At 39.9% G+C, this 27,361-nt stretch overlaps 2 protein-coding genes and 2 long non-coding RNA genes across 18 annotated transcripts in view; 2 read left to right on the top strand and 2 right to left on the bottom strand.

Moving 5' to 3' along the window:
- Positions 1–13,595, top strand: part of LOC111934158 (uncharacterized) — a 16,564-nt gene extending 2,969 nt beyond the window's left edge. The window contains exons 4-6 of the long non-coding RNA XR_002867067.2: positions 5,395–5,564; positions 11,760–11,860; positions 13,163–13,595. This is a non-coding gene — a long non-coding RNA (uncharacterized LOC111934158). The remainder of the gene's footprint in view (positions 1–5,394; positions 5,565–11,759; positions 11,861–13,162) is intronic.
- Positions 5,173–18,523, bottom strand: LOC147650710 (uncharacterized). The gene is made up of 3 exons (XR_015275821.1): positions 18,445–18,523; positions 18,273–18,366; positions 5,173–10,130 (listed from the first exon to the last, which is right to left on the bottom strand). It is a non-coding gene; the product is annotated as an uncharacterized LOC147650710 (long non-coding RNA).
- MNS1 (meiosis specific nuclear structural 1) lies at positions 16,416–25,941 on the top strand. 2 transcript variants are annotated; one of them, XM_086849032.1, is made up of 12 exons: positions 16,416–16,890; positions 17,291–17,344; positions 18,488–18,653; positions 18,959–19,048; positions 19,249–19,376; positions 19,853–19,955; positions 20,778–21,007; positions 21,728–21,944; positions 22,023–22,130; positions 22,891–23,148; positions 24,028–24,153; positions 25,715–25,941. In XM_086849032.1, the coding sequence occupies exons 2-12, from the start codon at positions 17,325–17,327 to the stop codon at positions 25,811–25,813; spliced, it is 1,545 nt and encodes a 514-aa protein (XP_086705158.1). In that variant the 5' UTR covers positions 16,416–16,890; positions 17,291–17,324; the 3' UTR covers positions 25,814–25,941. The 2 variants fall into 2 exon arrangements, with proteins under 2 accessions (XP_086705158.1, XP_023789832.2); XM_023934064.2 differs by lacking the exons at positions 16,416–16,890; positions 17,291–17,344 and having other exon boundaries at positions 18,462–18,653.
- Positions 25,879–27,361, bottom strand: part of TEX9 (testis expressed 9) — a 48,127-nt gene continuing 46,644 nt past the window's right edge. For 10 of the 14 annotated variants that reach the window (XM_086849052.1, XM_023934068.2, XM_086849049.1 and 7 more), the window contains one exon: positions 25,879–27,361. In XM_086849052.1, the coding sequence (XP_086705178.1) occupies positions 27,284–27,361 (78 nt within the window). In that variant the 3' untranslated portion in view covers positions 25,879–27,283. The other 4 variants (XM_023934066.2, XM_086849051.1, XM_086849046.1 and 1 more) reach the window with 2 other exon arrangements.

Raw genomic sequence — 27,361 nt, 5'->3', positions numbered from 1 at the left:
GGGAGGTGAAAAGCACTTTCTGTGCCTCACCTGTATTATCCACTAGGTTCTCTTATGTTTCACTTACCCTGCTGAACGTGCAGAGCAGGAAACATTGATGCTTTCTGGAAATCCAGAAAAACCCCAACAAATTCTTGGGTACAAAAGTAAAAGAATTGACTTCCCCACTATGCCAGCAGGCAGAACGCTATGATTGTAGAGGTCATGTCACAGAACCATTGATCAGGCTCTTCCACATAGTGTCCAGTGGAGCTCTGAGGAAGTTACTGAAGCTGAAAACAGCTAAAAAAACCAAAAAAGTAGATTCATCTGTTTAGGTTTCACAGGAGTGCCCTTTAAAATTCCAGTGGGTCCTGCGTCAGATGCTTATATTTTGGTTATTCCCATTGTCAGCAAGTTCTATGTGTTGCAAATTGTGCATGACTAGAAAAGTCAAAAGGTAAAAGTTGATCAGAAAAAAGTCCACAGAAGAATTCTTTTGTTCCACATGTAGCTGTGTGAATAAAGTGGATTGACTGGGAACATGCATGCAGGAAGGTTCTCCATGCAGGTGCTGAGGTGGAGCAAAGGCTTGAGCAGCCCTTCTGCTTCCTGGGAATGGCTCTGCTTGCAGCTGCTGTGAAGGTGAAGCAGACAAGCCATCACTCTGTGTGTCGAGGGAAGGCTGCAGGAGGTGCCTGTGAAACCACAGCTTATTGGTATTTTCATTCTTTTATGGACTGTTGCAGTGGGTAAATGAACTGCAGGGTTAACCACTGACAGTTGTGGAGATATGCTTAACTAGACATGATATGAGAGATCCGAACTGGAGTCCCTACAGGCATTCCAGACAATGACTTCTCCTATTACTACAGAAGCAAGGGTGTTGTTTAGGGGTTTGATTTTGTTTGTTGTTTTTTTTTTGTATAATTTTCAAATGATGAGCAAAAATTCTGAGTGAAACTGTGAGCTTTAATAAATTCAGTAATGAGCTAAGACAGCTTGGTTTGCAGTAGCAGCAGTGGTGATGGAGTCTGTAACCATTACAAGAGGATGTTAGTGAAACAGAAGTAAGAGTAATTGGACTGTGTTCAGATGTTAAAAAGCTCTTTGCAAAAGGACAAAAAAAAAACCTGTAAAATATTCTGGTCTTCCTAAAATGGAATTTGAGAGTCTTTTTCTCAATGAGACATGATAAATTTATTAAATATGCTACAGAATGTAAGGGAAAGTTGGTTTTATCTGCTACAGTTTTTCCTCACTAATTTCAGCTGTATGTATGCTACTGCAGCTTCAGAACATCTGGGTACAGTGATTTTTTTCTCTTCTGCACCTGCAAGTGTAAGTACACACATAAACAAAAAAGAAATTAAATCTTTCACAAAGCCAAAGAGAAAGAAAAAACCCAACCAGGCATGAAGCTCAGGGGAGCAGTATGACAAGAGCTGAGCTGTAAACAAGCTTGAGAGGGATTTAATTCTTATGACAAGCGCCAGTGGTAGCATCTCACATGGACTCAGCATATGCACACATTTCAGAGGAGGAATCACAGAGGACTTAATGCAAATATAAAAAAGCTCAGAGCACATCAGCCTATGCTGTTCTAAAAATAGTCTCAAAAGTCAGGATGAACAAGGGTTGTAATTATCTTGATTTTTCAGATTTTTGCCACTTGTAGGAGGTTTTGTGGTTTATGCTCACTCTACAATTAGATTTTATAACATACAAACTACAAACACTTTAGGATAGGAATTGGTTCATATATTTGTAGGGCAAGTACAGCAAGACCTCATTGGGTGGTATTTTCAGGGTGATAGTATAATACAGCCACTGGGTAATAGCTGCTGTTTTAAGTTTTAAAGAAGCTTATTTTAGGTTGTAAGATTTTTGTTGTTATTTGTTAAGGAAAGAGAAATAAGATGTAATTTGGTATCCAAATTAAATTTTAAAAGCCTTTAATGCACACTTCTCTCCTAAATATAGTCGGGTCCTTTCTCTTTCAAATACGCTTGCAACTGCCTCATTTCTCTAGCAACATTCTGTAGAGTACACACTGCAAACCATCCCCAGCACTCTGTACTTAAGCAGATTTCCCCATGGCAGTTGATGACTTAGTGCTGCAAGATGTAGCCTGTTTTCACTTAACCTTCAGAGAGCTTCAGGATGAGTTAGCATGTGCTCCAGCCACTGGATAGGTTGGGCTCATTTAAGAAATTAGGCTAGTTCTCTGTTCACCTTAGATCTTCAATCCAATGTTTTCTTTTCTGTTTTCCTCAGTCTGCAAAAAATTAATTTAAAGGCTACATTTACTAGCAAAGGGTTAATAATCCCTGGAGATCTGCAGGCTTAGCCAAATACTATTGTGTTGTGTTGTAGTTAGCTAAAAAACTGGGTTCAACCACAGTTTAGATTTCATTGCAGAAGGTGGACTCTAGGAAGAGAGTCTCCCTTGGACTCATTTTTTCTTGCTCACTTAGATGGTTTTAGACAATAATTTTTTACTAATTTAGACAATTAGGAAAACATGTTATTTTACAAAAGTTCTATTATGTTTTAAATATGCTGAATTTTAAATACCAGTTTACAACACTGATGCTTCTGAATTCAATTGTGAGATTTTGTGTGTGTGCAAATCACCTTTCATTTGTATGATGTTTCTTAACCTGTTTCTGGATATTTGTTTTTGACGTCCCTTTTATTACAAGTGATTGAAAATGGCCCTTCATTTGCAATAGTTGTGAATAGCCTTCAAAATAACAATTAACAGGCTGGACTTCACGGGTGGAGTAGTTTATCACCTTTGGGACAGAAAGCTAAAGCTACTCTTCCCTTCTCTCTCAAATGCATTAACATCAACTGTTTTAAGTATTTTTTATTTGTATTTTGATTTCTATAATTTTTCTTTTAAGGACAAGTAAGCATAGGACGGGCTCATTTTGTTCTACAGTGAGTAGTCTAATGGGTTGCAAAACTGTTAATAAGCATTATGTCTTCTTGGAACCTGTAACTATTTACTTTACTAATTGAAAATTACCCAAATAGATCAATGAACAGAAGAAGAATACAGCATCAGAATCTTTTTTTACCAAGTGACTAGAAAAAAAATTTTTTGTTACCAGAGCAGACAGAAACTCTCAGTCTGAACTGTCCATTATTTACAGAAGTTTGGAGAATCATGTATAGTTTAAAATACTGAAGTTAATTAACCAAGCATTAAAATCCCAGCATTTCTGAATCTTGAAAGCCAAATCCTGCTGCAGTTTGGATCCTGTAGTGTTTATTTTCTGTTTGAATATTGAGCATAGTGCTTCATATTGCAGAAGGCCACACAGTTCTTTTCACAAAATGCTGGAACATTGGAGAGCACTTGTGGGAAGGAAAGAAAAGATGTTTCATAGGAGTGGGGATAAACAAAAGGCAAATATGTCTATGAACAAGACAAATAGCTCTTCTTAAGGCGAGTCTCTTTCTTTTTCTTTTTCTTTTTTTTTTGTAACTAACAGAAATTAAGGTCATTGAACATTATTGTATGCTCTATTATTGAACCTAGCTCACAATTCTAGCGGGGTAACTAAAGCAAGTGAATAGCAAGCTATCAGTAGCTTACAATTTTAAATCTTGCTACATTTAAGAGTGACACAGTACTTTTAGTCCTCTGGTCGCATATATTGGTCTGAGCATTCAGAAGGTTGAAAATGTGACATTTAGTAGATTTTTCTTGGTAAAAGACAGGCATTCATTCTGGATGATGAAGATGAGTTTTACCAGAATACAAAATTATCCTAGACTGAGTTTAAACCTTGCTCCATTAATTTCAACCCTCTGTGGATGCACAGGCCAAACATCAGTAACCTGCAAGATTTGTTAAAGGCTTTAGTCTTCTAATTCCCACTGGGGTATTTTAATGTTGACAGCTGTTAAAATTCTCTAACTGGAGCTCCACATCAGTATTCTCTTCCTCACAGACACCTGTAATGGGATTTATCTGTTTTCTTTGTTATTCCCTTTGCTCATCTAAATGTAATGTGCATTTCTCAGCAGACCACTGGGTTAGTTCTATATAAATTACTAAAATATACAGATACATGAACACACATATGTTTGTCCCAGAAGAACAGAACATGATATTTTGGATGTGATTAAAAAGATGGACAAAGACAAATGCAGCACTATAATCCTTGTGCTTACATGGCCAGGAAGGTGCAGCCTCATGAAGTTCCTCCTGAGATTTTCATCTTCTCTATCCCCTCATCACTGAGCTGTGTTCTAGAAGTGGAAAAATTCATTCTATTTATACTTCTGGTGCTTTACTACCCGTCACAGGCTCCTCCCCTGACCTTCCAGCTCCTCTCTTCTGATTTATATTAGCTGGAATTGTGGCATTGATAATTGTATTTTCCTAGAGGGTTTAGCCAGATATTGGGCTAATATTGTACTGTTCTAAGGATTACTAATTCCAGGGCCTTTGTTCTGCAAATTATGTGTAAATAGATGTGCTAATGGGTGTTTCCACCTGATGTCTAATTGAGATTCCTATTGAACCAGTCTTGCCTGCCTTGGTTCACCTACAGTGCAGGCAGCTCAGGCTGCCAGCCTTGTATTTGCACATGAGTGAACTCAAAACTGCTCAGGTGCAATGGCTGGTCTGAGGGGAGGGGTGCCTGAACAGTCCAGGACAGAGCTGCGAAGCTGAGCAGCACTGTCACTGCCACAGGCCAGGCTGGATGGGGCTTTGGGCAGCCTGGCCTAATGGAGGGTGTTCCTGTGCATGCAGGGGGTTGGAGCTGGATGATCCACAAGGTTCCTTCCTATCTAAACCATTCTATGATTCTATGATAATATTTGATTTCACTGCCTGTATATGAGGCAGGCTGCTTTCTCATCAGTCAAGGCTCACTTTTTGTGATAAAGTGGTACTTAATCACTTAGATGTTAACAAAGACAGGGATAGATTTTGATAGTTTAGTAACTGATCTATGGTCTTGTGAGAAAAAAAAGCACTAATGCAAGGAAAATATGTAAATACTTCATCTGAACAAAATCACTTCTAGTCTGCCCTGGCTTTTTATTTTAGCTACTTAGGGGATGGGTAATTGACACTGCTGTTTTATCTGTGCAACTTTGGCCTTTTAATACCAAACCCCTTATTGTCATTTTTCACTTCACAGCTGCATGCAGAAACCCAACCCAGTATACGTGGTATCAATATGGTACACTTTATTCTTAACTAGTTATCAAAAAACCCTGTAAAAGTTGACAGTGGGAGGTTGGAGAAAGGAAAGATTTTAATGAATCCATGTCTGAAATATGGAGAATAAGCAACTTTGTGAAATTAGCCCTTGATGAAAATTAGACTAAACAGAGAATATATAGTATCTTTTGTGGAAACAAAGTATTTCCTAATTTCCATTCCAGTGTTTTCATTTACAAGACTGCTCCTGAGTAAGTGATCAAGGCATAATACTCAAAATATAGAGAGAAGCATCAGTCATACAGAACAGATGATTTACTTTGGAACTGTACAGACAACTTCAGAGTTCTAAAACAAAAAAATTCCTGCAACATACTTTGCATGAAAAACAAAGGTAGGGTTTGAATCTTGTTATTATTTTCAATGGTGTGAAAGTCATATTTGAATTTCCAGATTTTGACATCTCATCTAAAGCCTTTGCCTGAAATAACTTAAAAGCAGAGAGTGCACATTTTCTAGTAATAAAAATCTTTGCTCTTTTTAACATAGGAACATAGTAGTAAAAAGATGCTACCTGTGCATCAAACATGAAGAATAATGTTGTCTTGTTCTGATGTGTCAAAATATTCTTTAATGAGGAAAGGTATATAAAATGTACAAAGCAGGATAAACCAGCTACTAATACCTTCATTACTGTCTGTCAACAAATGACAGTGCTATCAGTAAATGAATGAGCTAGCAGGGATAAATGGACAGGTTATAGAAATTGCTTTCACAGTGATCTCTAAACAGAAGATGCAGTTTCAAGCTTTCAAATTTCAATGCAGTCATTTTGACAACAGGAACATAAGAATGCGTCAGGTGTCAAAAATATTTCACTCTTTATATTCCATAATTAAGCTTTGTAGTATTTTTTAAATTTTAAATAGGCCCTGTGAAATATCAGTGACTTTTACCCTTTAAAACTGTGTGGTCACTAGCATTATTATGGACTGTTGAATTCAACCTGCTAATTACACTTTTAACAAGTAGAGCTGATGGGATTTTGGCCTTCCAAAATTAATGGACCTCTTTGTCTTGCCTGAAGCTTAGCAATGCTTAATACCATGAACAAAATCCTGACCTGACCTTTGGTTCCAGGATGTAATGCTGGGTCATAATATTTTTGAGGCTCATTCCAATAATACAATTATGATTTTAATGATGGCTCTGCAAACATATGGCAAAAGGAAAACACTTCTCATAGATTAAGCAGCATAGCTTCCATTAAACCTCTGGAATGACTAAACCCAGTAAATTGTTAAACACCAAAGTTTTTGTTTGTTGTACTTTGTTTAGTTATTTAGCACCTGCCTCGTTCCTGCTTTAAGGTATAATCAGCATTAGAAATACTATTTCTAATCAGATTGTCAAATCTTAAAGCATATATGCAGTGCTTGCTACTCTAAAACTGTACTGCTGCTGCTTCTTTAAAGCTGCACCTGATGTTTACCTGAGAAGCAGTGAGACTATTTTTCATAAATTAATTTATGAATATTTATATACCAGATGGATAAAAACTGATGATGTTTAAACCAGAGCAATTGAGAAAGATTGAAGAAATTCGTGGAAATAGCCAGGATGGGATAGTATGTTTGTGACTTGTATCAGCCAAATTGTTTATGCACTTGGAAGTACATTCTTCATATTCTTGCTTGTGCATTTGATCTTGTAGTTAGCCTGTGCTTTTAAGAGCATTCTTTCTGCTATATATAGCACAAGATTTGTAAAGGCTGAAGGTATGATGGTGCCATTAATATGAATATCTGTCCACAGTGTCAGAAGTCAGACTGTGACTATGCATACTTTGAAAGACAGTCTTTGAGATATGGGCGAAGAGGGAGCAGGGAATAGTGATGATTTACTGTAAAAGGTGAATTCTGCCCTCCCCTTAGTTGTGTCTGTGTATGCAGTTTAAATTAGCTACATTTCAGTACATTTTAAAATCAAAAATATTATCAAAATACATTTTGATGTATTTGCCCAGGCACTTTGTCAATTCTGAAGTAGCATTTGCTAACAGGCTGAATTTTGGTGCCATCATCTGTTGGCCATGTACAATTGCAGCATGGGCAGATGGGGATCCTGAAACACTTGTACTGCTTGTTTCACATCCAGCTTCAGTTCTTGTGCTCACACCTTATGAATTGTGCTTTAAAAAATACCAAACACATACAGAAGTCTATACAGTGGAGCAGCCATTGTCTGTTGGGCTGGATGTCATGTGTGAATATTGGCACAGGCAAAACAGACTTTTTACAGGGAAATAAACTAGACAGTGTGAACTCTTGAACTACATCTATAAAGCTGATTTTACATAGCCATTTCATGTCAAAAAACGATAGGTGGTCCTGATATTTGGCAGCAACAGTATGCATTGAAGTTATTTTTCTGTTTGGAAACTTCTGCTTTGTTTCACTAAAGAGTTTGACTTGTGTGAGCAAAACTTTTTGAAAGTAGTTAATAGTGACTTAATTCTGCACTAGAAAGAGCTCAAATTCCAGGTTTTCGGGGGTAAAGTATCTTTCAGTAATGTGTGTTCCCTTCAAGACTAGCAGGAAGATTATTGGTTTCTTTGTTTTGTCAAAGTGGTGTCTTTACATCCAGCAGATCATCCAGAGACAAGATTTAAATGATTCTTACTTGCTGGTAGTAGATAAATAGACTGTAATTGGGCTTTTCTAGCTGTGAGGTGGTGTAGTAGTAAGAATCCTGTCCACATCTGGGGCTTGTTACCACTAGGTGAAAAACTACCCTTCATTTGTAGCCTCTGCCTCCATTTATGAATTTCTTTCCAAGTCCAACAAAAGAAATAACTTTGAAGATGCTGGGTAGATGTCTGGCCTAAGAGTCACAGTTGTCACGATGAAAAATGAGCCTTGGCTACACCTCAGGGCTACGTGCCTGATGTTTGTGGATGCAAGTCATTGTCCAAAGACATCTGTGTCTGAGTTGATCATCCTCCATTAACAGTTAGTGCAGAGAGCTGCTGACATGATCTCACCCTAAGGTAGATGTTCCTAACTGGCAGGCACACCTGCCTTCTGTCCATTGTCAGTAACAAGATTTTGGGAGATGCTATGATCTGAATTTTGCTAGGATGGATTCCATACAATACAGCCATACTGTCACTACATTTCTGTCACAGAGAAACAAACTCCACCATGAATATTTACAAAAGATTGTCAGCTGAAAATTAATTACTTGGAAAACCCCTGAGCAACATACTGAAAACTGGCCTGGCTCTGAGCAGGGCGTCAGACCAGACAACTGCCAGAGTCCAGTCTACCCTGAGCTTGTGTTTCTGGGTTTAAAGCAGGTACCCTTTCTCAAGGGTGAGAACCAAGGGAAAGCTTTCTCTCAATGTGTGTGGGATTGCTGTGTTTAATCCTTAGCAACCAAACAGATACATAGCAGTTATAAGTCAGTGACAGATCTGTGCTGCACAGTAAGCTGCCCAGGTGGACTCAAAACTTGTCACTGATTTTTGCACTTTCTTAATCTTCCTGTTTATTCTGTGCTTCATTAAAGTCAATCTCTGCTGGACAGACTGTCACTCAGGCTAGGCCAGTCCTGCTGTCTGCACTCCCTGGGGATCACCCTTCATCCTGATAAATGGTCTATTAGGAGAGCACGTGTCAGAGAGAAACCCTTCGTGAAGCTAAATAGATTAGAGCCTCTTCCCTCTGAGCAGTCTCAGTGGAATGGGGTAGGCGTGATCATTAAAGCGGATTTAGAATGAGAAGACGCTACTCCTCAGGATAGAAATTACTCTGAGTTTACAAAGGTTCTAGAAAATATATAGGGTGAAAACCCTCAGTGTTGGTACTTGCCACCAGAACAAATGCAGTGCGATGGTCTGGAAGTTGCTGAACTTTCTCATGGTGCCCCCTTGGGAATTGAATAGATCCAGCCTTTCTCTTTGCATTCTATACCTCCTGCAATTGCCAGCATGAAGGAGCTGTACAAATTCAGTATTGCAGTGCAGTTTAGCAGCTGCAGATATGTTAGGACTGGTAAAGTGACCAGCAAGCAAAGGGAGGGGATTTCTGGTTCTTAGAGACATCCTGTGGCATTCTGAGTGCCCCAGCTGTGGCATTCTGAGTCATTGCTGCTCTGTCCTTGACCCTCTAAACCCATCATGGTAACAGCAAGGCCAAAAAATCCCTTACAAAAGCTGCCTTTGAAATAACGTTTACAAGTGTGACAGTACGTGGCATCACACACCCAAATGCCTCTGGTCTGTTTTCTGGTGCTGCCTTTATGTGGTGCAGGTTTCCTCAGGTGAGACAGGGAAAGGGGAGAAGGAGGTTCAGGTTGCTCCTGTTTGTCTCTTTGTGGAGTTTGGGTAGAGGTAGGGAGGGGAAGATGAGCTCAGTTGTTGCTCTGGTGTTAGCGAATTTTTAGCAGAGGTTGCCTCTGTTTTGCAGACCCTCAGAGGCAGCTTCAAGCTCTCAAAATTGCCTTGTGTTTAAAGTACTTCTTTAATAATTTTATTTTCTCTTTCACTTTCATCTTCCCTTTCTCTGTGTTACTGGGTGAGGGTGAAGAGAAAATGGATTCCAAACTTTTCCACACAGCTCTCTGTGTCCTGAGTAGCCGCTTCCATTGGCAGCACAAGTTTCCGTGTCTCTGGTCTTGAGCTGATTCACTGCTCTGTGGATGTTTAGTGTTGCATGGATGCCTGTGGGAAAGGAAAAGCCTGTGCAAAGAGTAGGCAGGCAAGGTCTTGGTGCTTCTTTTTTGTTGCTTGAAGGAACATGCAGAAGCTCTGATTTTCACCCTTGTTGGAGTCTGTCCAACAGAAACATCTCAGTTCTCTTGGCACCGAAGAGAGTGGCAGGTTCTCATTGGTGGCATTTGCACCAAAAATGGGGAGGGAATGCTGCCAGAAGACTCTTGTGAGAAGAGTGGCTATCACCTAGGGAGAGGATAGAGAAAAATTATGCTGAGGAAGTTAATTTTTGCAGTTATTGTTCCTAAACTGCATCTTGCTTTTTGCAACAGTAATATATTCTCTGTCTGCCTGGGAAGATTTGGTAGACAATGACTGCAATGATGGTACAAAAGTTGAAAGACGTAATGTGGGGGAGTTCTGGAAGACTCTTTTCAGCTCTCTCTTTTGTTGTCATTTATTTAAATGCAAATCTTTCATGGAAAAAAAAAAAAAGTCCAAAATCTGATAAATATTCAATAGCCTTGGTACATTCATGAATGTGAGGCTGAGGTTGTGGAAATGGTGAGTCACACAGAAACTTGTCCAGGGAAACAAGGCACTTCTGTTAAAGGAAGAGCAGGGTACAGCTAACTCTTAAATTAAGCCAAAGCCTAGAGTGTATTTTAGTGTCTTCTAATAATGAATTTTAAAGATATACTGTGTAGGAAAATAGTCACTTTGGTCATTTTCAGGCAGACCTAAGGCAGCACTGCATTCAGACAGGTGTAATCAGTGCAGTGCAGATCAGGTGGATCTTCTACATCCAAAGCTACTGGCTATTTAGAATTACCTGTTATTTAAGATACATCTCACTTTGTCTTCCTTTTCACATCCCACTTTGAAGGCACACTGATTATTATTGTTGGTTGTTTTGTTGCTTTCGGTTGAGGACAAACTGCTACAAGGACTCAGGCTCAAGGTATCCAAAGAAGGATTTGCACAGGGGGACTCCCTTCTACACCTTAGATCAGGCCTTTGCCATTCTAGGCTGTGTGCAGAGTAACAGGATGCTTTGCCATGACTTGCTAAGCCAGCCTTGGAACCAGGCAAGGTGGATATTTGCTGCCTGGAAGGCAAAGAGAGTTAAGTTTTTCAAATACTAAACAGAAAATATTGAAATTCAAAAGAAGAACACCCCCCCTCTAGAAATAAAATTTAAATGTATAATCCTTCAGGAAACCAGCATACATTGCATAACAAGCAGATAAGAGTGAATTATTCCTTTCAAGTTTTAAAAAGAGGAAAATATTTAGAAAGTGAATCTTGCAGTCTAGATAAAAGTGATTTTGTTTTATGCAGCTGCCAGTGAAGAGTCCTGCTGCAGTGGTAACTTGAAAGTCAATAAAAATGAATTATTTAGAAGACACAGGATAAAAATGAATGAGTATTAAACCAGAATTAATCCACTGTGTAAGCACTAAGGAATGTGTATGTGTTCCTAGCAAATTGATAGTGACATCCGTTTGGAATCTCAGTTTACATACATAAAAATGGTGTAAGTGAATGTTTCATCTAATTTTAAATACATTTTAACTAATATGCATGAACTAACTGTTAAGGATCAAGTAACTTAAATTAGAATATCTGCAGTATATAAAACCAGACATGTCTGGCCAGTTGGTGTGAGAATAAGAACTGACTGGATTTCGAATAAAGAACAAGCAACTAGAAATCATGTGCAATGGGATTCACCTGACCACCAAATATTAAAGCAACCTGCAAGGAAGAGATGATGCAGTTTAAGAGAAAAGTTTCTATGTTGAAGGAGCAATGAAAAATCTCATTTAACAGAGATACTGTGTTAGTCATAGTTTCTGCTTCTTCTGTCTGCAGAAATCAGGTCTCAACAGAGCTCTTGGATCCTGGAGAAACCTGATGAGAGATGTCATTCCAAACCCACTGACAAGAAGGAAGAGGAGTAACAGTACTCACATGTAAATGAACTGAAAAATGCTTCACAAGAAGAGGAAAAACTGAGGAATTAGGAGTGCCCTAAAGAGTACTTTGTAGTACAAACACCTGTGGGATGGGGAGAAAATACTAAACAGATAATGGAGATCAGAAAGGGTAGAGATGTTTCCTCTGAAAATACTAAAATGAGGTTCTTTAACTGCACAAGAACCTGTATCTCTCTAGTATAGATCTAAATGGATATGGAGTCAAGGCATGGTTATTTATAAGCTAAAGCAGAAAGTCCATGGGTATTGCTTTCAAACATACATACTATTTAAAGGGCAAGCCCATGTAAAATCTTTTCCAAAAGAACTTTGTTAAAATTCAAAAGTATGAGTGGTTGGGAAAGAGAATTTCCAGCATATCTTTCCAGTAGAGGAAAAGTAGAAACTGCTCATCTTAACGTATCTTGTAAAATTCTGTAGGTCACCCAGTTCCATGTTGTGTGCCCTTATTAAATCACCAGGAATGTTTCTGGACTAATTACAGTAAAAGCAAAGTTGTTCAACAGTGGTGTTTATCTGTTAGGACAGCATAGAGATCACTGATCCTTGTGTGAGTGACAGAAAGGTTAAGTTAGAGATCTTCTGAAGGAGGCCTCTTTTAGCCATAGGGGGCCAAAAGGAGGGGAAAGAAGAACTGACAAAGGTTGTGTACAAAGAAGCCTTTAATGAAGATATGCCATAAGGCAAGATAATAGTCCTTGAGTGTTATGAACTGCAGAAACTGCACAAACACATTATATTTTAAACACTTAATCTGTTTTACAAACTATGTACATTCTTCTGCTAAATAAGATGAATTGGGATTCAAGAAGCAGCGCATCCTGACAAATCTTCTCCTAAAGGCATCCATTAATATAAATCAACAGTAGCAATTTTGTTTGATCATTTATTTGCAAGAATCATTAAGGTTTATTAGCATAATTATTCCCTGTGGGACTTCATGTCACATAAATGAAAAATGGCATTATCAATATTTAAAAGATAAGTACGTAATGTTCAGAGTACTTAAACAGTATCCTGCAGGTGGTGTCCAGCTGTAGCAAATTAGATTAGGTTTGATTTCTAAATTCTAGAGATATAACTAGAGACAAAACTAGGTTCCTTATTGTGCAAGGCATAAGCACACAGCCAAACTCTGTTGGTACTCATTACTGTTTGTGTGTGTAACACTGTTTTCTGATTTCAAGAAAACAACTTGTCTTAAGATACCAAGGAGGAAGCAAATGTTGCTCACTGGTGGAAATCCTTCTGTAATCTTGTCTTTCTTATTTTTAACAGTTCTATAGGATGACCTGAAGTTTTCTCAATGAAACAAGACAACTTTCTCCCTCATTTCGGTGGAAACATGGAGAAAGGCCCTGCTTTCCTGCAGGAGCTCTGAAACCAAAATCAGCTGGTGCCTCTGTACCAACTCTGTGATCATCTCAGTACTACCAATGAGCTTGGCTTAGAGGAGCACTGTTTGAAGCAGACGCAGAGACTGATGCACAGCAAAGCCTGTGGGTAACGCTGGAGTGGGAGCATTTCACAGACAGAGATCTCTGGGCTTTGTCTGGCCCACAGCAATGCAGAGCCAAATCACCACTTCACTCAGGAATTCCTGTTGGAGCACAAAATTGCTGTTTTAGCAGCAGCAAAATATATCAGTAATCACTGTACACTCTTTTCCTCTCTAAAAGCTCTTGAATAAAACATCAGTGATTTTACTAAACATGCCTCAGGACTCCTCCAGACACATCCCCATGTGGGGCAGGGAAGCAGAGCCTCCACCAGCCTGGGGCTCATCACAACGCTCTGCCAAGGCTGCTGGGCAGGAGGAAATGCCAGCATAAGAGATGGATGCAGGCAGCAGAATGACTTTCACCTTGCTCTCAGCCCTTTCTGGATCTGATGTTTGTTTTCTGTTATTGCCCTTCAGTTACCCTTTCTGTTGGTTGGCTTGAGGTTATGGCTACAGATTAATTTGTTTAATACTTTGTTGTGTGCAAATGACATCTTTTTTCTTAGTATTCTTTTCTTTGCTAAGCTCCCTTTTGGAGTGCCTCAGATTTTTAATTATTCACAGAAGCTGAACTCTTTGGAATTAATTGTGTTTGGTCGTATCTTGCAGGAATGAAAGGGATTCTGCTTTCTTCTAAGTACATTTCTTGGTGCTTTCAAGTCTGTACTCAACTTAGAACACGTCAACACCTGGACTTGATGCTTCCCAGGGAATGGGCAATCCCCAGGAAGCATTTGTCATCTCACTCTTTTTGCTAGGTGTATACTTTTTTATGGGTGCTGGTATGGGAAGAGTAGTAAATCTGAGTACTTAATAGCTTATTTCTCAATATGTCATTCAGCCTTGGAAATTACAAATCTTCCTTCCAGAGGTATATGTTCTGGTGACGTTGCATACAAAATACTGAAAAGGAAACTATGTTCAGTGCTTAATGACAGCCAAAATCAGCTGTGGGGATCATCACTGGGTGGAGGCCGTGACTGATTTTAGTTTTCCCTCTCCCCATTGATTTGGGCACTTTGGCAGACGAGCTTGCAGGCAGGTTATTCAAATGCCTCCTCTAGGCCCCTCACAGAAAGGACAAGTATAGGCTAGAATAGAAAAAAATCTAATCTTTCCTTACAAACTAAAAGCTACAGATGAAGCTTGTTATCTTGAAGGGCAGTTTTTGACAAATACTTGTATCAGAGGTCCCATGTCAAAATCTCAATAAATAGATACTTTTTAAAAAACCTTTTCCAAACAGAACCTTCATACTCATAAAGCTTTAGATTCTATACTAAAAGTAATTTCTATTCACTTTTCTAAGTAAGGACTCAGTCCTTCTGCTTGAACTTCTGATCTCTGCTCTCTTTCATTGGTTATGATAGGTAAGTGGATAACGCTTTTTGCTGCAAAAAACAAGTGTCATTATAGCAGTGTTTTACAACATTCTTTGCAGAAGAACTATATTTACTGTCCCTGGCCAGGTATTTAAAAGAAGCTCTCAAGAGGTGAAGCAGAAATCCTGATTTTCTCAGCGAAAAGTCCATGTGTGCTCCCCTCAGAAAACTGACTCCCACAACCAAGTACTTATTAAACCCACATTTGTCTCATCAGAAACAGATATATTTTTGTTGAACACATTTGAAGCACTGAGTATTTTTGTCCCTTGTAATATTTTAGTTTGGAGTCCATTATGTCATGAGTAAAAGATTGCTTCTGCCTACTGCTGCTACAGGACATGTTTTCCCTACTACTGCAGGATAATTAAAAAAAAAATAAATTAGTGCTAAGACTTTGTTTGACAGTGATAGCCCCTTAGCTGCTAAATCCGCTATCCCATCCATCACTAATCTCCAGCAAAGCAAGCATTAGTTTCTCTGTGACTTATCTAGGTCCTTAGTAGATCAATAGCACAGCTCAGATGTTTCAGTCTCTTCCCTCTTAATTCGCATTTATCTTTTCATCCAAAGAAGGTAAATTACCTCACAGAGAAGCTGTGTTATCCCCAATAGTGGTTTATAATGTTGCAAAGTCAGCATGACCCACATATCTTATCTCAGCTGGAATGCATTTGTCACTGTCTCATGTTATGATCATCTGGTAAAATGCCCTAGAAAAGAGGTAAACCTGCAAAATGGCTTCACCGTTTTTGTTTAATGACCTTTTCTGCTATGTGCTCCTGTATAACCTTCAACTGAAACTGCTAAATAAAGGGAACTTACTTTTTCCCTTTAATACTTCATTTCATCATTTTTACCATTAGCATTCCTCAGCAGTCCTCACTTCTGCTGTCAGGAGTTCATCAGTGGGTGCTGATACTGAGTTTAAGAACTGACTCATTTATTAATATGCTGCGTTAACCCTGAGAAAGGACTGCTGAGTTTAACTCTACATTTGTACAGTTGGCTGCTGATTCCCTAAAGCTTTTCAGGCTCTAGGAGGGTTTAATGCTCTTAGGAAAAATAAATGAGAATCAGGTCACTGACCTATAGCAGTAACCAGGCTGCTGCAAGAAGAAATGCTGTATGGAGCAAGAGTTTGACAGCAGTTATGCAGACTCATTCCTTTCCATACTATAAAAGGTAGATATTTCATTATCTGTTATTCTATAAACTTCATAAACTATGTAATGGAAAAAAACCCTTAAATATGAAGACACTGGGTTTCTAAGAAGTCTGACATAGCTGGTTGCTAAGACATTTTTATTCTATGCTAAGTGCATTTTTATTCTTCTGTAGAAGAGCAGAGCAACCCTGCCTGGACTGAACTCTGCTCTGCAAGTGTGAAATTCTTAGGTCTTTAACTGAGAAATTAATCAGTGCCATCAAGGAGCTCTGCTTTTTGACATGAGGAGAAGGTAGGTCTGTTTTCAGCACAGTGCTTGATATCTTCCCAAATCAGAAGGTACAAGGGAGGCCCCTCCAGGGAGCAGCGACTTGCTGTGACCGCACAGCTGGGAGGAGGAGCAGCAAAAACAGGTGCTTCCCTCTCAGTGGAGGAGGAGCAGCCGAGCGATGATGACCTTGATGAGGAGGAGAACAGGATGTACTGAGAGGGCCTGGCACAGAAATGCTTGGCCAGGTGCAGGTGGGAGGAGAACCAACAGGGAGGTGCAGTCAGTGCCCGAGGGCCAGAGAGCAGCACTGGTTACAAACTGAAAAAGGGGAACTTCTGGCTGGATGTAGAGGGAGGGAATAAAAAAATTAAGATGCCCAAGCTTTAGGATGGCAGCCTGCAGTTCCTGGGGGTGCTCTCAAGAAGAGATGAAACCAGCAGTTGCGTCTAAATTGAAGGAACGATTGTTTTCTGTCTCTTAATGTATTCCACTTAATGGAAGAATAAGGCAAGGGCATATTGGGTGTTTCTGTGGAATTTCTGGGTTATTTTCTTCTCCTAGTCCTCTACGTGGAGTGACTGTGCTGGAAGGTTACTTGCCTTCCTTTGGAAATCTGCAGGTACAGTTTACTGAGCTGTCCCTGTGGCTTAATTAATGTTGGGGAAAGCAATCAGGACATTAAAGGTAAGAGTTTCTGAGCATAAACTGCTATAAGGTATTGAGGACAAAAGAATTCTCTGGTAGCTTTTTTTTTTGTGTGTGTTTTAAGCACACGTGAGCAAATGTGAAAAGTATAGGAAATAAAAGAACACTGAGACTCCAAGGACTGGAAACCTCAAAATATTTTTCCATTGGGAGTCTTCAGGGCATTAGTCCTGTGTCCTGTCCTTCTGTGAAAGATACACTGCTAACAAATAGTTTACATGCCAATTCAAGCCACCTCTTAATTTTAAAAATAACTTTGTGAACTGACCCAGTGGTCTCTGGTATATATTTTGTTCAAGCATTTTCACTCCCACTTTTCTGCTGGAGTGCCTTGCTGCCCTGGAGACTGACTCAGGGTGTGTTTGTGCTCTCCTTTTAGAGCTGTTCAAAGGGAGGATGTCATGTGAGCAAAGATGACATTTTACATCTCAAGGTAATTTGCTCTTATTTCCTGAAGTGAAGAGCAGGGACTTTATTTTGTTATTTTGTTTGGTAAGAAAGAAAATTCCATTTATTTCCAGTGAGGTGCATATCTGTTTACTGAGAAGGGACAGCAAAAGTATCTTTTGTAGCTTTATCCCCCCAGTCATTCCACCTCCAGACCTTGAGCACTGCAAGTCACTGCTGTACCAGAGTAGTTAAAAGATTCCTTCTTTCAAGGTCACTGCCTTGGAATCATTGGGGCATGGGGGGAGCAGTGTTTGACATTTACTTGTTTCCTTGCCTAATGTTGAAAAGAGAAGTACAGTGGTAACACCACTTGCAAAGAAGCATTAGGGAGCGTTTATATCTTTTTCTGTCTCATCTCTCTCTGCTTGTATCTTTTTAAACACACGGTCTCTTGCAGTTTATTCCTCCCTTCCTCAGGCATTGTGGGAAAACACTGTTCTCGTTAAAAGGACAGAGAATAACCAAAGCTTCAGAAGGAATACAACCAATTTGGGAAAATATATAAAATATTTAAAATAGTAAGTGTTCTCATCCCAAAAAGATATAGACACATCTAGCACTGCATCAGTAGAAACAAGACATTGTTACCTAATTCTCAGAGGTGCTCCTCTCTTAAGCTTTATTAATTTTAACTAATTTTATAAAGTAGGTGGCATTAATGAGTTAAAAATACTGCTTTAAATAAGCTTAAACGTCTTTAGTTTTACTTAACTATGTGGAAAGGAACATTAAGGTGAGGAAAGTGGGTGGGCAGAGTTTGGGCGATTGGATGCCACAGCGTTGATTTCCTTGCCGGAGCAGAGTCAATCCAGAAAAACTGTAGGGGGCAGTTGTGCTCGTGTCAAGTCTCTCTGGAATATTGAAGGTTTGGTTTTCTTGAATAAAGCATACTCTGTACCAAGTAATCTTACCTGAATCATCTGTTTTGGTGATGTTCATGTTCTGGCTATTGTGTTCCGCCCTGCGCCTGTATCTCCCATACCTGCTAGAGATTCATCGTCATAGCTGTGAAGGAGAGAAAATTTTAATTAAACGCTGCCACCTGGGGTTTGTGTTTGGAGGTGAGTCGAATGCATTAATTACAAGTCACGATTCAAGAAATGCTTTTAAATATCATCTTTCAAAGTCCCCCTCGCGGTGACGTCACGCGGCCCTGGACCCGCCCACCCCGGGTCACGTGTCGGGGTCGGCTCACCATCTTGGCCAATCAGCGGAGGCGATTCCCCGGAAGTGAAACCGCGCCCTGGAGGCCGGCGGCGCCGCGCGTTGCCACAGCAACTGCCGGCAGGATGGTGAGAGGGAGCGAGGGGGGAACCGCAATCGGGGCCGGCATGGGGAGCGGGACCGGGAGGGGAGCGGGACCGGGACCGGGAGGGGAGCGGGACCGGGACCGGGAGGGGAGCGGGAGCGGGAGCGGGACCGGGAGGGGAGCGGGAGCGGGAGGGGAGCGGGAGCGGGAGGGGAGTAGGATAAGGGGCGGCGTGGGGAGCGGGACCGTGAGGGGAGCGGGACCGTGAGGGGAGCAGGGCCGGGGGCGGCATGGGGAGCGGGTCCCTGTGGCTGTCCTGCGCCACCGCCTCTCCCTTGTCGCCCGCAGGCGTCCGAGGAGCGGGAGTGGAGCAGACGGGCGGCCCGGCTGCGGGCAGAGCTGGAGCGGGAGCGGCGGCTGGATGAGGCGCTGCGGGCGGTAAGAGCTGCGGGGGCGACCGCGCTCAGGGAGGGGGAAGGCTGAAGAGAAGTGTTCGCCTGGCTTTATCTTTGCTTGTCAAAAGCTTTTCCCATTCACAATCATTTGCTGACTTGAATAGCCTTGCTTGACTGCACAGTCTCCTTGCCATCTCCTAAATGTGCATGTGTGAGAGTTGCTACGGAAATTGTTCTGATCAGGCAGAAGAGAACAGAAAGCAGAGAGTGCTGCAGCTGGAGCGAGAGCAGAAGCTGGCGGCTGAGCTGGCGAGGCGGGACCTCGAGAAAATGAAAGACGAAAAGATCAGGCAACAAGTCAGAGCAAACAGGTAACTGAGAAATTTCCCAGCTGTATCAAATTGGCTGCTCCTGTTATCAAGATTTGAGAAAGCTGTAGCAGGAGTGGAGACCACTCATTCTTGGAAGGAAAAGTTGCTTTGAGATCAAAGTATAATAGAAAGTTAATTTTATGCAAATTTTGTCAATAAAAAATGTTGATCCATAAAATTTTTTTTTGGAATATATGTATATGTGCACTTGGGCATATCTGTGAGCATACACGTGTGTGTATCTGTATTTGTGCTTATGTAGTTAGAAGTGAAGTATGCAGAACTGTTAGCACATGTAAAAATACAGGTAGCTCTTTTTTTAAATGTAATTTTTTTCTTTTCTGCCCTTTAACTAGAGCAGTTTTTTTCATCAGTGTTGCCCCAATGAAAAATACTGTTTAAATAGTGATGGAAACTTAATTTTTTCCCCTAGATATCTACCCCCTTGTAATAGGATAATTTTTTTCCCCCTCCAGTCTTGAACTTCGAGAGTTAGAAAGAAAGCTGAAATCTGCTTATATGAATAAAGAACGAGCTGCACAGATTGCTGAAAAAAAAGCTATATACGATGAGGAAATGGTAATTAGTGTATCCCAGCACCTGAGTCCTGTAACTCTTTGTATGGATTGTGCAGAAGATTTTTCCTTTGACCTTTTTATCTAAAATATTGTTTGAGCATTCAGTGTTACTGAAAATGTATTTTGTGTTATGAAGGATTAATTAACCAGTAATAACTAGCTATAAGAAAAACATTTACTTTGCCATTGCAACTGAAGGAGTAGTGATTGAATTAGCTGTATGACTGGTTATAGTTGTTATTTTACTAGTTTTTTAATATTTATCCAAGTCAAAACTATGGTAATCTTTGTACAGTAAGTGTTTATAGTGGTGAATCCTTACCTCAGAGTCTGGCTGTTGAAAACAATGTTACTGTTATAAAAGAGTGATCTGGGTAACTTCAGAAAGACTTGCAAATTTGTATAGAAAGATACTGGTGATCAGGCAGGTGATTCTGATGATGTTAATGGTTTATACAGAGTTCAGTGCAGGCAGTTGCTGTACAGCAATATGCTCATTGAGGGCGTTCTCTGCAGCCCAGCCCCGTTCCAGTCATTGTGCTGATGTGAGTGAGTCCCACCTGTGCTCAAATGCTCAATACTTTGTTCTTTAAGTATTTTTAGTGCTCCCCAAGTTGGTCAGATCTTGAGGATGCCCTTCAAGGGCTCTACTGACTGGATTAAGCTATTAAGCGTGTTAAGGCTCTATATTTATAGATTGAGGTGGAAGACGTTCATTTCTGGTAATGCTGCATAATTCCTTTCCCTACTGTGTATTTTTTTTTCATTACAAGTTGTAGTAGTGGGAGTGAAAAGGAATCTTGCATTGCTTTTGCCCCCCTAGAAATGGGAGGACGAAGTAGCTCAAGAGATGAAAGAAGAGTACGACAGGTATCTGAAAGAAGAGATGTCTGCAGAACTGAGGCGAAACCAGGAGAAGAAAATGTACCATCAAGAGCTGGACAAGCAGGTTGAGGAGCAGGAGAAAAAGAAGCAAGAGGCTTATGAAGAGTTTCTAAGAGAGAAACTCATGATTGATGAAATTGTAAAAAAGATCTATGAGGAAGACCAAATGTTAGTTATTTTGAATTTTTATTATTTATTAATTTTAAACAAAGCAATTAATGTGATTCTGCACAGAAAGCTAATTTATATTATGGGTCATATAGACTAAGACCCATTTTAGTTTTCCTTGGTCACATTTTATTAACAAGAGACTGACTTCCATGAATTTTCCTGTTGAAACTTCAGAATGTCCCAGTCAGTCTGGTGTCCTTGTTCCCCAAATATGAAATCCAGCTTATTTGCAGGAGAGCTTCCATTGGTCCCATCATGCTGGACACAACAGCACATTACACATTTCTGCCTCACCTTGTGTCCCTGCCTTGCCATGAGATGCTTTGTTTTCATGACTTAGGAACAGGGAAGGTTTCTGACAGCAGGGTATTGTGTGTGGGGTGGGTGGAGGGTTTAGTGTAAATAAAAAGTTTAGGGGTTGTGGTGATACTGGGCTTTTTTTTCTTCTTTCACTTTGATGGGGCATGTATAAAATGCAGCAGCAGTGAGTACTTTTGTGTACAGTCTGTCTTCCAGAAAGGTGTTAGACATGAGATTCCCTTCTTGGGGCAGTTTATTACTAAGTATTTTCAATTTAGCTATCTAGTTTCTAGCTGAATGGTTAAGGAGAGTCATTTAAGTGTTAGTCTGTTGTTAATGGTGAGCATCTGGTTGATTAACTGTTACCCTGCAGTATGTTAAATAATTATTTGAACTTTTTTTTTCCATCTTCTACAGGGAAAAACAACGGAAGTTAGATAAAATAAGAGAAACTCAGACATATATTGAAGAGTTTATTAAAGAACAAGCTATGTGGAGGAAAAGGAAACAGAAAGAGATGGAAGAAGAAAATAGGAAAATTATGGAGTTTGCCAACATGCAACGACAAAGAGAAGATGATAGGATGGCTAAAGTTCGAGATACTGAGGAGAAAAAACAGAGAGTTCAAAACATGGTATCAAAAATTGAAATTGTAGAAAAAATTGTTGTATGCTTTTGTCTTTCATTTAGAAACCTTTCCTCCTTGTAATAGCTTGCCAAGACCATGGAAAGAGAAGAACAGAGGCGTAGAGAACAAGAACAAATCCGCCAAGATCTGTATCTGGAAGAACAAGAAGCAATGGAAAGGAAGAAGGAAATGGTAAGTGCTGACAGGTACATGAAGGTGTTTTTTTTCTACACTTTGGATTTCTAAGTCTGCAGTGTTGTTTGTGACTTTGGAGTTTGGAGTACTAGCACAAAGTATTTATTTTCAACACTATTTCCTAAATGTTGTCAGTCAAGCAATTTGTACATTAGCTTAGGTTTTGGAGGGAAAATTTTGTACTTTTGAGTTTCCTTTTCTGTTCCTAATGTATTTAAGCTTTAATTTCAACCAGGAAGACCAGTGACGGTTTTGAATACCCTTATGGCCCCATTTATACCTTTATTTATCTTGTTTAGGAGAATATACCAGTAGCTTTCAAGTTTAGATTTAAACTCTAAGCAGTTTAATTTAATTTAATTTAACTGCTTTTCTTCTGCATGTGTATTTCCTATGGGCCTGGCCACACTCCATCTTACCTTGCTGTGGGTGACAAACAAAATGTGACATAGGTTGTGATACCAAACACTGCTGGTTTTAGATTTAGTTCAGGATGACTGTCATGATGATTCCCTTCATCATAGTGGGGAAAAAAATCCCCTTTAGTTTTGGACTTAATTTTGAGAATCTTGTGACATTTGCTGATTAATACTGGAGAGCACTGTCAGATATGCAATGTTTGCTCCAGTTAGTTATGCTAGAAGTTAAGAGCTGCAGTAAATTTATTCCAAGATAAATCAAGTAGGTTGGCTGCTGCTGCTGTGAATTTTTCAAAGTATGTTCAGTAATACCGCATTTTACTCAATTTTCTCTATAGGCAGAAATTGAAAAGAGAATAAGGCAGCGCCTAGACTTAAGGCAAGCCTATGAAGAGCAGTTTGCTGTAAAGGCAGCAGCACAACAAGCCATGAGAGAAGAGGAGGAAGCTCTCCGGCAGCGGATTTTGGCCAAGCTGGCTGAGGATGATCGCATTGAGCAGCTGAATGCGCAGAAACGGAGAATGAAACAGCTTGAACACAAAACGGCCGTGGAAAAAATTCTTGAGGACCGTCGCAGACAGTGTATTGCAGAAAAAGTAAGAGTTTCATATGCACCTTTGGTTTGAGCAGAGTTTTTAATATGGGAATACTTGTGCTATCCTAAGGGACAGTGCTGGCGTTGCTAGGGAAAGGTGGTGAGAATTGCAGAGAATAGCAGGGGGAACCAGGACTTTGTTTTGGAAAAACAGGAAAAAGTATTTTTAGAGCTAACTTTTCGTAGCACAAGAGGTTGGGGTTAACAACATCCCTGCCAACCCTGTGTAGCTGTGTATTGCAAATACCTCTTCAGGAGCCAAGAGAACAGCAACACAACTGCTGTCCAGTTCCACATCCCTGGTCAGCTGCACTGATGTGTGAGGAGAGGAAGGCCTAGCCTTGCTTTGAGGTTAAGTCTCTTTTATTGAGATCTGAGGAAGAAAAGGTGTAAGCTGAAAGCACGACATTGAATCCCATACTGCTGTTTTCAGACCTGTGTAATGTGAATGGCAATTTCCAGTCATCAATGTGAGAATTCCTACCTATCGCTCCTTTGCCTGGATTAGCAGTAGGGCAGGAACAGACTAACTTGTCTGAGAGCCAAAAAGCCACCAGAACTGAACACTGCCTGCCTTCAAAAGGGCTTCTGACACCGAACACTTGGCTAGCAGACTCACCCCATGATTTGCCATTCAGTTTTCTCTTTTGTCTGAGATTGTTTTCCAGTTGCCAGACAGGTGTTGTTTAAGCAATGCTTTGTGGAGTTTTACACTTTCCATCCTTTCCAACAAAATTTCCTGTGACCAGAAATTAGTAGTGGAAGTGGAAATTCAAAATTTATTCCACCGAAATTTTTTCTTTTTATGCTGTTGTGGAGAGTGGCAGAAACAAATGTTCACAGAGCTGAAACAGAATTTAGGAAAACTTATTTATTGTAGGAACGTGAACTTGAAGAAAGAGATTTAGAGAAGAGAAGACAAGAAAGTATCCGTGCAATTATTGAAGAAGAGAGACAGAAACTCTTGAAAGAGCATGCATGGAAATTGTTGGGTTATCTTCCTCGAGTAAGTGAATGCTATTTTAAATATTTTTAATGTCTGTCCTGTAAACTGGTTTTCTCCTGGATAGTTCAAGGTGAAGTTGCAGAACTGTGGGAGTTCCTGGAGTCAGTGGATGTCCTTACTGTGTCAGCTCACCTGCATTCACCTCTACCTTTTGCTTTTGTGTTGGGACCCATTTACAGCACTGCTCTTTCTGCTGAAGGGCTTTGGGCTCTCTGGCACTATTGATGCCTTGTACAGAACTCGGAAAGCTTCCACAGAGCTTTGCATGTCCAGTCTGAAATGTGGAACTTGAGTTCTACAGCAGGGCTTCTCTAGCTAGAAAGGGGTCCACCACATCTAAAAACCTGTTTCCACCAAATTTCTCAGCTGGGGTTTTGGCAGCAATTTCTTGCAGCTCTGGCTTGTCTGCCAACTATTCCCTAACTATGGACTCTGCAGCAGTGCAATGAACTGCAGCATTTACAGAAGCATTACAGAGCTTGCTCTGTTCATCCCTGCTTTTAAAAGTTAAAAAGATGGAAGCAGTTATTGCAATAGGAATAAACTACAATTTATTTTGTATTGTGCTTCATAATTGGAAAGCTCTCATAGTGGTACACAAATGAACAGAGAGCTGCCTTCAGGATGTAAAAATGCATTTACAGTAGAGAGGGAACTATCCAGCTGGTTAAAGAAATTCTGCAGTATTGGAAAATGTTAAGTAGAGTTTAATTTTCATTCAAATATTAATACAATAATTTGTGCAGGATTTTTCAACACTTGGAGTGAATTTTTCTCTAATGTAGATGTAATTAAAGGATAACTCATATTAACAAAATTTTGATAAACTTTTCTGGTTTGAATTTGCTGCTGTAGGAAGCCTTGGCAATTTCAGTGTCCAGGGCTCACACGTGTACCACGCATGATGTTCTACTTTTCTGTTCTCTGCTTCAACACTGTGTCTGAGTTGGGTGCTCCTACATCACATTACTCACTCAAAATGGTTAAACAGCAAAGTGCTACCAAATTGGAAACTTTCCAGTATAAATGTAGTTTGTAGTTTTTTCTTCGTTTTTAAATGCTACAAGGTATGTTCTGTGGGTCATACATATTTTTAGAAGTAAAATTAATTTTAAATTAATTAGAAATTTAAATTTCTGTGCCTCAGCTTCTCTCCCCAGAAATATAGTTTTTGATTAAGTTGTCCAGTATTACTTGATTATTAGTTATTTCTTTGTATGAGCTAATTCCAGCACAGCTAAAGGTGGAGACAGAGCCCCAGCCCAGTCAGGGCCTCTCTTCACTGCAGTTGCTTGTTTTTACTAAACCTGCTCCTGTGCTGTACTGACTGTAATCATTCCTGTGAGCAAGAGAATGCAGCTAAATGTCTTTTGGCAGAACAAAAGGGGGGCTCTGGGTTAGCACTGATTTGTAACTCACCTGTTAAGGTTTTGTGATGGTTTTCAGGCTTGCTTTAAAGGTAACGTAACAGTATTATAGATACCCTTATGGATACCTTTTATTTTCTTCCAAAGAAAATTTCAGAGATCCACAGTAATCTCTCTCTTTCCCATTAATGCAGGGAATAATCAAAGACGAAAACGACATTAACATGCTTGGAGAAGATTTCAGGTTGGCTTACCAGCAGAGAAGAGGTAATGAACTTTCAGAAGAGAGCTGAACCTTCCCCCAGCTCAGCTCCTGCTTTGCCACTAGGTGTCAGCTGATTCCCAGTGAAAACTTCCATTTGCTTTTAACAGTGAGGAATTCCTTTTTAATAGCATTAAAAGCCTTCATTTTAAAACCAAATTTCTAAACAGATGAGCAGTTAGTTTTTATGTAAGTGTGTGCTCCACTTGATTTTTTCACCAATAAACTGTTCTGGAGTTCTCAATTATCCTCAGTCAGTCATGTAGTAGTGTTAGAAATGTTTTCCTCAGCAACACAGCAGAAACCTAACCTAGCTTGTGTATTGCAGTCTGGACTAAAGGATCCTCCTAATGCACTAGCTCAGGGAACATGTGGCTGTACTGGCACTACACTACAATCCTCATTTCAATGTAGTGTCTCATCTCCATGAGGTAGGTCTGAGATACTTCACTGATAGGATCTAAGCAGAGATGATAGGTCATTCTGAGGTCAGAACTACTGTTTATACCTTTCCTTCAGGGCATAAACTGACTACTTTTGTCCCATGTTCTTATTCACTTACTCTGAGGGAGTAATCCATTGAAACAGATGAAGTCTGGCAGAGGTTCATGCAAGCAGCATAGGCTTTTATTGTTCCTGTTCATTAATGCACACACAATAGGCTCAGCTCATCTACCCTGAATCTGTTTTCTAGTTATTGATTACAATGATGACTAATGAAATTTTTAAGGATGTAATGCTTGTAGAGCACCTGTAAATATGGAGTCATTGCTCCTGCCTGTATCCCAAAGAAGCACCTGATGGCCAGTGAAAGGTTTAATTACTTTCACCTTGACTGAAGGAACAGTTTTGCACAATACAGCTCCATGGGACTGTGGAGTCTGGGCAATGACGGGCAAGTCTCATGTATGGTTATGCCAGCCAGGGGCTAAGATGTAATGGCTAAAACAAGTTATGGTCATTTCTATAAAGGAGCTGTTGGTGCTTAAATTAGATGCCAGACCAGCTAGCTTTGAGGGGAGATCTGTTACAGAGAACAGACAAGGCCAATTTTCCAACCACGTGTTCTAAAAAGGACATGACATTTTCTTCTCAACTGGATCACTGGTTAGTTTATTTCTGTTGCAACAAGGAATTTTCTAGACTAAATCCTGACTTCCTTGGACTGAATATTACCATAGGGAAGGTACAGTTTTAAATGCTAGAACAGAGCAAACCGATAACAAAGTTCACTTGTTGGAATATTCCTTCCATGGTCTGTGCTTCTCTGCTCCTTTCAGAATGGGCAGTTTGGCCTGACAATGAAGGAGAATTTGTGTTTTGTATGACATTACAACACAAGCTATCAGGCTTACAAAAGTTAAAACTATTTAACATAAGCAAAATCAACAAAATCAATTCAGTGGAATAAACAGTTATTAACTATTAATGAGAACTCGTATGCAGTCTCAAAATAATGTACCATCTGACTCATCTTTCAAACAGAAGTTAATTAATGGGATCAATAATTTCCCCACTCAAGGGCTTTCATGAACTCCTCTTCGGTAAAAGAAAGCATCTTGGCAGCTTCAATGTGCAT

The sequence above is a fragment of the Cyanistes caeruleus genome, chromosome 13, assembly GCF_971803275.1.
Source record: "Cyanistes caeruleus chromosome 13, bCyaCae1.hap1.1, whole genome shotgun sequence".
Lineage (NCBI taxonomy): Eukaryota > Metazoa > Chordata > Aves > Passeriformes > Paridae > Cyanistes > Cyanistes caeruleus.
The sequence above is the reverse complement of the archived record's forward strand: the minus strand, read 5'-3'. Positions and strand labels throughout refer to the sequence as shown.